The sequence below is a fragment of the Helianthus annuus genome, chromosome 8 (assembly GCF_002127325.2).
Source record: "Helianthus annuus cultivar XRQ/B chromosome 8, HanXRQr2.0-SUNRISE, whole genome shotgun sequence".
In the NCBI taxonomy this organism is placed as follows: domain Eukaryota; kingdom Viridiplantae; phylum Streptophyta; class Magnoliopsida; order Asterales; family Asteraceae; genus Helianthus; species Helianthus annuus.
In genome coordinates this window covers 40,035,727-40,045,644 of record NC_035440.2, presented here as the reverse complement: position 1 = coordinate 40,045,644, position 9,918 = coordinate 40,035,727, and the positions used below count along the sequence as shown (strand labels likewise).

The window sequence follows — 9,918 nt, the reverse complement described above, 5'->3', positions numbered from 1 at the left end:
GTATCGAAAAACGTTGTTAGAAGATTGCTTATTATTGTTCTTATAGCCTTAACATTTAATCATGTCACTAACTCTCATTTTAGTTATTTGTTAACTTCTGGTAAGGAAACGTTTAAAACTAGAGTGAAGTAATCATGTGTTAATAGGAATATTATAATTAGTAGACTTAAATATGTTTAATAAGTGACTATCTAATTAATTCATCCAACTGTTCTTTAGAATAATGGATAGTCTCGTTGCTTATGTTTAGTCTAATGACATAATTATGCAGTGAGATTTTCCTTTGAAGAAACTTGGAGTTGGGATTTTGTACTTGTATTTTGTCAATGGACCTTAGAACAATCCTCTTTTAAAGTTTAAGTGGTTGTAGGGTGAGTAACAATTTATTTTCCAGCTTCAAACATTTATTTCTCTGTACATATGTTGCTTATCAACACACTCATTATACTTTAGTATTGTTGAGTGTTATAGTTGATTTATAAGGCATCAAATTGTACAAGTGAAAAACTTAATATGGAATGTACTGGAAAATGTACTTATTTCCATGCGTAAGCCCTTAACTTTATGGGTCATGGTATTGTACATTTTTATGTATTCACATCTACCACTTAACTTTATAGTTTAGAATTTTAAAAGAAGGCATGCATCTTAGGAGTTCTAGTGATTATACCATATATAAGAGATTAGCCTTAGGAAAATCTTAATCTGAAATAACTTTAGTGATAGCATTATGTTAGAGAGTTCTTGATTTTCATAAGAGACATCATGTTCGATTTGTCCTGATCATCATGCTCTAGTTTTCTTCTTTATAATCTTTATCAGAAGAGAGCAATAGGATTATCGTGTCTTAAGAAATAATCAAGGATTTAATTTAAGAGCTAATTCCAATAGAAACTTTAAATAAAGCAAACATTTTGGGTTTAGGAATTAGAGTGGATGAGATATATGTAGAAGTAAATTATAGTGAGTAAAATTATGGGTACTTAAAATAAGGCAGACGAAATGATCATAAAATTAAGTAAGGATCATTAATATAAGGATCATTATGTGAAGAGATTGTGATATGTCTATTACTAACATCAAAATAATAGACTTAGTAAAGTCCTACTTAAACAAAGACAAATCAGCTTTGGCCAGAAGTGTAATCATTTAAGTATGTGTGCAAAGTAATCGTGACAAATCAGCTTTGGCCAGAAATGAGACAATCACTTTAGTTATGCACTTGTCAAGCATGCTAAACATAAATGAATTAAATCAGCTTTGGCCAGAATTAAGACATTTCACGTTTGTAATGCATACTTAGCATAGCTTTTATAATACTTGAACAATAAATAGATGCATCAAATCAGCTTTGGCCAGAAGTGATACATCAGAAGCTCATTCAAGTTAAGCCATTTTGGTTTTGAAAAAGATTATTTGATCCTTATTAATTAACTAAGTATTTACAAAACCAATTATTAATTAGCTAAGTCTTAGTTCACATTAAAAATCCTAAAATAATGAGGTTTCGAGTGAGGTCTCGAGTCAAGTCTCAACTTATCTTGCAACATTATGAGGTCTCGACTCATTAATGGTCTCGAGTCGCAACCTCAGTGTCTCGAGTCGTAATCATGGTCTCGACTACTGTGTTTTATGAGATCTCGAGTGCTTGATGAGATCTCGAGTCGCAACCATGGTCTCGAGTTGTGAAGATTGAAGCCCTTAGTCGAAACCTCAGTGGTCTCGAGTCGAAACCTTATGGTCTCGAGTCGAAATTGTTGTCTCGAGTCGTAAACATTTGAGAACACTTATGATTTCGAGTCAAAACCTGATGGTCTCGAGTCCACCGTTAACAGCTGTTATTGTGATAATAACTGAAAATTCGAATTCTAAGGGATTTTGAGATATGGTTTCCTGTTTTAATGATGATCTAATTTTGTCAAAATATTTCGAAAATTTTATCTGATTATCATATAACAGTTTTCGAATAAACTTAAAAGATAAAATTGGATCAAACAGGAAAAACACTCATCAATCCTAATTACATTCCAAAACATAAAAGAATTTTCGAATTTTTTTTTTAAGAACACATGAAAGTGTGTATCTATCCAATTAATTATTCGTTTATAATATCTATACGAAATTTGGAGATAAAAGTTACACAATTTAAGGAGATAGAATTATTCTCTAAATATTATCTAATAATATGTATCAGTGAAATAATAATAAAAATTTCGATCTTGATACAATATGTGGCAAAATTCATATTAATTAATAGATAATAAAGCCACCAAAGGAATTAATTCAACTTTATTGATAAGCTGATGATGAATTGTTGACTTTAGCATCTTGATAACTCAAAATTCTAGACAATTGTAAAAGGTAAAACCAATTCATCGATTAAATTCATGTAGTTAAATCCATGTCATTATTTTGTTTTCACAAATTTCAAGACATGAATTGATAATTATTAAAACAATTTTATTCATTCTAAAACTTATTTGGTATCTGCACAAGACTTATTGCGGAAAATTTTCACCCTTTGATTTTATTTCTTAGAATATCTCATCGGCTTATCAATACTATTTCAGAAAAATTAACCATCAATATCCGATTAATTTACATGGTTGAATTGATATAATCAACATAGCTCTGATACCACATGTTGATTATATCATAAGAACATGGGTAAAACATAAACCCTAATGATGTAAATTCAATCATGAACAATAAAATAAGAGGTGTGTACCTGATTAGCAGTCACCACACCAGAGAGGGAAGTAGACGTCATGTTCGTCAGATTGGTCTGGTTCCCCTTTAGGATGTATCTTCTTGATGGTAGTACCGAGTTCTTTAGGGTTGAAGAACTCGTAGTAATGGAGAGAGAGGAGGGGCGATATTGAGTGTGATGTTATGAATGTCTAACCCTAATCCCTCTCTAGTAATCTCCTTATATACACCCAAGGGGAAACCCAATTAGTTAGTTAGGGTAATCTGGCCCATCAACAATTACCAACTAATTTATTATAGGTTTTAATATATTTTGATCCATATTATATAAATGATAATGATGGCTACTAGATTAAATATATAAATAAAATATTTAATCTTACATTATGTTGATAGCTGTTGAAACTAGGGTTGTTCATGAGCCGAGCCGAGCTAGGGCAGGCTCGGGTTCGGCTCGATTAAAAACCGAGCTGGCTCAGCTCGGCTCGGATTTGAAACCGAGCTGAAATTCAAAGCTCGGGCTCGGCTTGGTTTTAAACCGAGCTGGGTCGGCTCGGTTTGGTTTAGCTCGATTTTAAAAATAAAAATTAATACATAGCTCTCAAATTTCAATAGTCTAAAATATTATTCAGTATTTTAAAAAAAAACATATTCAAAATAACTTCAACCTAATATATTAAAAATCAAAATCACGTTTAACAACGTAAAATAAGTTTTATATTTCAAGTAAATACAATATTTGTTTATTAGCACGGCAATCAACCTTTAAATATGTCATAGATATCAAACTACAAACATAAATACATGTAAATAATAATAATTTTTTTTGTAATATATTATATGTATATAAAAATTAAATATATTATAAGTAAAATAATTCGAGTTAAGCCAAGCCGAGCTACCAAGCGAGCCAAACCGAGCCAATTTGGCTCATCACGAGCCGAGCCGAGCTAGGCTTACTTTCTAACCGAGCCGAGCCGGCTCGACTCACTTTCAAACCGAGGCATATCAAGCGAACTTTTTCCAAGCTAAATCTGAACGAGCCGCGAGCTTTTTGTACAGCCCTAGTTGAAACAATGTATGAAAATCATATTATCTTGTTTTGACAAAATAATAGTATTTCCTCTTGTACATTCTGTATATTAAATGCTAAAAGCCAAATTTTCACAACAAACGCCACCTTTATCTCTCTATAAAACCCATTTATACGTCTCTCTCTAAACTCCACCACCTCAATCTCAATCTCTCCTTTCAATTCTCAATTCATCAACTTCAATCTGTTTCTTTGATCTTCTTCATTTTTGGAGGTAGTGTTCTTTTTCATTTTCGACAATGAATTTTTGAGTTCAAGCTTATATTCATAAAGTTTTTTTGAATGATTTTTTTTTAATTCTCTGCAATAATGAAGTGTCCAAAGTAGACAATGAAATAGTCAATAATGCAGGCCCAGATACTCTAGACAAAGCATCTGCCACCTGATTCTCCCTTCCTTCTTTATAGACTATTTCATAATCATACCCTAACATTTTTGATAACCAAACATGTTGAAGAGGGGTAGTTAACTTCTGTTCCATGAGGTATTTCAAACTCTTCTGGTCTGTCTTTATAATGAAGTGACCACTAGACAGATAATAGTGCCAATGTTTGACAGCATAGAGAATAGCTAACAGCTCCTTTTCATAGACTGAACATGTCTGCTGTCTTGATGATAGGGCTTTACTGATAAAAGCTAAAGGATGGTTGTCCTGCATTAGGACAGCACCAATGCCTAAAGCTGATGCATCAGTTTCTAAGACAAAAGTCTTATCAAAATCTGGTAATGCCAAGACAGGTGGTGAACAAACAGCCTCCTTTAACTTCTCAAAAGCTATTATAGCTTCTTCATTCCAAACAAAATTATCTTTTTTAAGTAAGGAAGTAAGAGGCTTAGCCAAAATACCGTAGGATTTAATGAACCTTCTGTAATAGCCTGATAAACCCAAAAATCCCCTGAGTTGTTTAACATTTGTAGGAGCTGGCCATTGTGCAACTGCATCTATTTTCTTTGGGTCTGTAGCAACACCCTCCTTAGAAATTATGTGGCCCAAGTACTCAACAGTGGTACCTCCAAATTCACACTTTGACAGTTTAGCAAACAGTTGATTGCTTCTCAAAACCTCCAATACTGCCCTCAAATGTGACACATGCTGGTCTACTGACTGACTGTAGATGAGTATGTCATCGAAGAACACTAGCACTGATTTCCTCAAAAATGGCTTGAATGTATGGTTCATTAAGGACTGAAATGTGGCAGGAGCATTAGTTAGGCCAAAAGGCATAACTAAGAACTCAAAATGCCCTTCATGAGTTCTAAATGCTGTTTTGTGGACATCATCTGGAAACATTCGAATCTGGTGGTATCCAGATCTCAAGTCCAGCTTAGAAAAGATTACTGCCTTACCCAATTCATCCAGCAGCTCCTCTATTAAGGGAATTGGATACTTATTCTTCACTGTGGCATCATTCAATTTCCTGTAATCTATACACATCCTCCAGGATGTATCTTTTTTCTTCACCAACACAACTGGGGCTGCAAATGGACTAGACTACCCTGAATTACTCCAGTATCCAACAGTTCTTTAGTCATCTTCTCAATTATGTCCTTCTGTGCAGCCTGATATCTATAAGGTTTCTGATCAATGACCAATGACTCATCCTTCAACCTTATCTTATGATCAAACGGCCTAGCAGGTGGCAAAGTAGTAGGAATTGCAAAGACATCCTGAAATTCCTCAATCAATGCTTTAATAGCTGGATACTCCTCACTTTTGGTAACCACCGATCTATGTTGGAACTGATCAGGCTTCCCTTCTTGTTGTAAACTAAACAATTGGGACTGCACAATTTGACTTCCTTGAAAACCCAATAGGTGATCCATTAATTCAGTGGAACATAATGAAACTTTATTAGTGTTGCTGCCCTTCAATTGATACACCTTCTCATTCACTTTAAACTGCATGGTCATATCCTGAAAGTTCCAGACTATATCTCCCAATGGTGACAACCATTGAACCCCCAAAACCATGTCATAGTTTGCTAAGGGTAGTACTAACACGTCTGCTTTCATCCACAACCCCTGCATCTGCCATTGGAACCCAGAGCACATCTGTCCACACATTAACTGTGACCCATTGGCTACCCCAACTTTCATGCCTTCAATACTTTGCAAGGAACATTTTAACTTCTTAGCCAATTTTTCATCTATAAAGTTGTGAGTAGAGCCAGAATCAATCAAAATTTGTAATGGTTTGGTGCCCAAATTTCCTACCACTTGCATAGTAGAGAATGAGGGAATCCCGGTCAAAGCATGTATAGAAATAAGTGGGTCACTTAATGTGGTATCTATGACCGAGTCTTGGCCCATAATGTCAACTAATGGTTCCCCTTCTTCGTTCTCCTGTTGATTATCATCTTCCCCACTCCAAACTTCCAACACATACAATTGTTTATTGGGACATTTATGAGCAGGGGTGAATTTATCATTGCACCAAAAACATTCCCCCTTAGCTCTTTTGGTTTCTATTTCTTTACTAGTGAGCCTTTTGGTATTAAACTTTTGGTTTGCTGGTGGGTTAGGTAATAAGGGTAAATGGGAAGTATTAACAGGTGGTTTCAAACTTGACAAAGGTTTAGGGTTGGCCACAAAAGTTGATGGGGTAGGTTTAGAGTTGAATGGGGTTTTGTACTGATTCTTGACTCTATCATTAGCCACTTTTTGTTTCTTGGCCAACATATAAGCTTCTTTCATAGTTTTAGGGTCAAACATACTAACTGGACCTCCTAACTCCGGTTTAAGACCCTTAATGAAGAGACTAATTGCATATTCTTCTGCAATTGTAACCCTTAACAGATTTTCATCGAACTCATCACAGTATGTTTCTAAATCCCCAGTTTGAATGGTAGATGACAACAAACCCATAGCATCTTTAAACAATTGAGTAGAAAATCTGTCTATTATAGTTCTAGAATATTCTGCCCAAGGAATACTAGCAAGGGGCCTATTCTTAACAAAGTTATTATGCCATTTCATAGCCTTACCTTCCAAATTGATGACTGCATAACGGACCTTGTAAGCTTCTGGGGTATCATCCACATCGAAGAAATGTTCACATTTACACACCCATTCTTCTACATCCGCCGACCCATTATACTTGGGAAATTCTATCTTTCCCAACCTGAACAGCCTATCTGTGGATCTGTTGATCAATTCTTGATTGGTTGAAGTTCCCGTATCATCTGTATTGCTGTGGTTAGCCAACTTTTCCAGCAATTTCTTGATATCTGAAAAGGTATTCTCTGTTTTCTCCATGAAAGCATCAAATTTCAGTAATGAAGTTGTATGATCTTTCAATGTCTTTTCAATTTCAGCTTGGCTCCGAGTTGTCATTTTGAAATTATCAATTGAATTGATGAATCTGAATGAAATGTGGTTTAGAATTGCTCGAACAATGAACAATCCTGAGATGAATTGAATTGAATTGAATCAACCGAACAATTGGTTGATTCTACTGAATTGAACGGACAAAATCAATCGAACAATTGATTGATTTCAATGAATTGAACGCTCCGGCAATCAGTAGTAGAGCTTCCGAGGATCGGAGAGCTCTGATACCAATGATACGAACTGTTTAGAGAGAGATTAGAGAGAGAAGACAAGAAGATTAGCTCACTCAACACTAACTACTTTCATTAACAACTTCTGTTTAAGTACACAATCATCAACTAACTTCTAACTACCAAACAACACTTTAGACCTGACTTGTCCCTCAACTATTCATTATTTACAATACAGACCCTTGACTTATTAATACCGTATCATGTGGTTTTTGCGTTTAATTCTTGATCACTTTTGTTATTTTCTTCTTGATTTTAATTTGTGGTTTTATGTTAAAAAATATGAAATTGGGTTCTTATTCTAATATTCTATTATAAATTTTGCATACACCAACGGGGATCATTTGAACCGAGTTCATATTTGCTTGCCTTCAGATCATATTGTCCCACGTTCAGGTAACAGTTTTCTCTTCTACTTCTATATCAAATACAAGATGTACACACATGTATCGACTTATAGCTGTGTGTATATATATAATAATTCAATTTAAATACTAAGTTCTGAACATAATCATACCCCGTTAATTCAAATTCTTGAATTGTATTAAAGTATTTAAACATTATAGTTTTTTTTAGAACTTCAAATGGCATTGTCATCAACTACATTAATATGGTGGTGGATTAAGCTTGTGTTTGTATGTAGGATGGACAACAATAGTGTTGGTGTGGTAAGTTTTCCTTGTCCTTATTACCATTTATTTTCATTTTAATTCTCATACACAATTATAGTGAGAATCGAACAATTTTTTTTTTGTTTTGTTTGTTTTAGAGGGTTGAAGACGTTATAAGAACAAATGAGGCTAGAGGGTTGAAGACACGTACAAAAATAGCCCTAATAGTAGCTCTGATAATTTTCATTCTTCTTGGAATTTCTTTCATTAGTTACTTATATATTGCTCCTCACATATTGGATACAAACCACCCGCAGCTCAAAACTACTTACATACAAAGTACGTCATTGAATATATACCGAAATAACACCGATTCACTTGCAAAACTTGGGCTGCATGTAAGTTTTAATGCACCCGATAACATTAAAGCGGATCCGGAACTAGGAACTTTTATCCTTAGTACAAAAGTAAGTAAAAACCACACTCTCCGTGCGTTCCTGAATAGCGCATACACAATCTTCAAATACGATCAAGTTATATTACTCAACTTCCGGACCAATCAAACTTACATGAAAGAACAACAACCGGGGGTTCTTTGGAAGAAAGACCATCAATTCATATGGGTAAGAATCACTGGAGATTTTAAAATGAAGCTGAAGTTAGCTAGGTTTCCCCGCTTTCCACGAGCTTATCATCATATATATTTTCTCTGTGATATTTCATTCAGAGCTATCCAGCTTGATAAGATATACTATCAAAAATGTGTGACGAGCTTAAGCCCTTCTAACTTATAATACAAAAGTTTTACTAAGGAATCTACTTCTATTTAATTGTTTAAATATAAACAGTTTTTTTTTTATTTTAAACACTATCATTTATGTATGTACATTTTGATGTATGAAAGTTCATTAGTGAAAGTTTATTAATGTAGGAGTTGTGGGTACACTTGCTATCACCTTAAAATTAAAAAAAAAAAAGATTTATACATATTACATGTAATATGTAGGAGTTGTAGATGATATCACCATAAAATTTAGCTGGTATAATTTAATATCTTTGATTTATTATTTGTGAGTTTATTTTATTTTATTTTTTATTTTTATATATTTTTTTTTTGAACGGCTTACGGTTAGGATATCGCTAACCAGGTTAGTAGTTAGTATGTTAGTATCACCAAGTTAGTATAAAACCCCCTTGCCTGGACTTGAACCCAGGACCTCCAAGAGAAACAAAGCTTCCCACCTCCCCCTTAACCACTAGGCCAAGAGATCATTAATTAACAAAATAATGTAGGAGTTGTTGCTATCACCATAAAATTAACAAAATAAAGATCTATACATATTACAACAACAACAACAACCATACCCAGTATATCCCACAAATAGCAAAGTTACTCATAGGGTCTGGGGAGGGTGGGATGTAGACAGACCTTGCCTCTATCCCTAGGGATAGAGAGGCTGCTTCCAGAAGAGACCCTCAGCTCCAAAACGAACAACAAACCAACACATCAAGTCAAAGAATATAAAAAATAGAATATAGATAAAAGAATTCACCTATACTAAGAAAGGGATCTGAGTAACACAGTATAATGTAAATAATGTATAATAGCATACAATATCATTCGGGCATATACATAAGAAGTCAATCACCGGTAAAGTCACTTAAAGAAAAAGAAAAACCTACGTCCCTAAAAAAACACCTAAGACCGTACTGCAATTTCCTCTAGAAGTCCTTAACCCTAATTCTACGCCTCCACAAAGTCCTATCTTGGACCATGTCCTCAGAAAGATGCAACTCTAGTAAATCATGTCTAATCTGCTCTTCCCATGTCAGTTTGGGTCTGCCTCTTCCTCTCCTCCCCTCCACAGTAAGAGTTTCCACTACTCTAACTGGTGCTGTCGTTTGCCTCCGCTTCACATGCCCAAACCATCTCAGTCTCCCCTCC

General features: G+C 34.5%; 1 protein-coding gene across 1 annotated transcript; it reads right to left on the bottom strand.

Annotated features, from left to right (window-relative positions):
- Nucleotides 1-5,260: 5,260 nt before the first annotated feature.
- On the bottom strand, nucleotides 5,261-7,135 carry LOC110869888. Its single transcript, XM_022119093.1, has one exon. The coding sequence runs from the start codon at nucleotides 7,133-7,135 to the stop codon at nucleotides 5,261-5,263; it is 1,875 nt and encodes a 624-aa protein (XP_021974785.1).
- Between the last annotated feature and the right edge of the window lie 2,783 nt (nucleotides 7,136-9,918).

Excerpts from the sequence above, each read along its gene's own strand:
- LOC110869888 (XM_022119093.1), bottom strand. The coding sequence starts at position 7,135 with ATGACAACTCGGAGCCAAGCTGAAATTGAAAAGACATTGAAAGATCAT.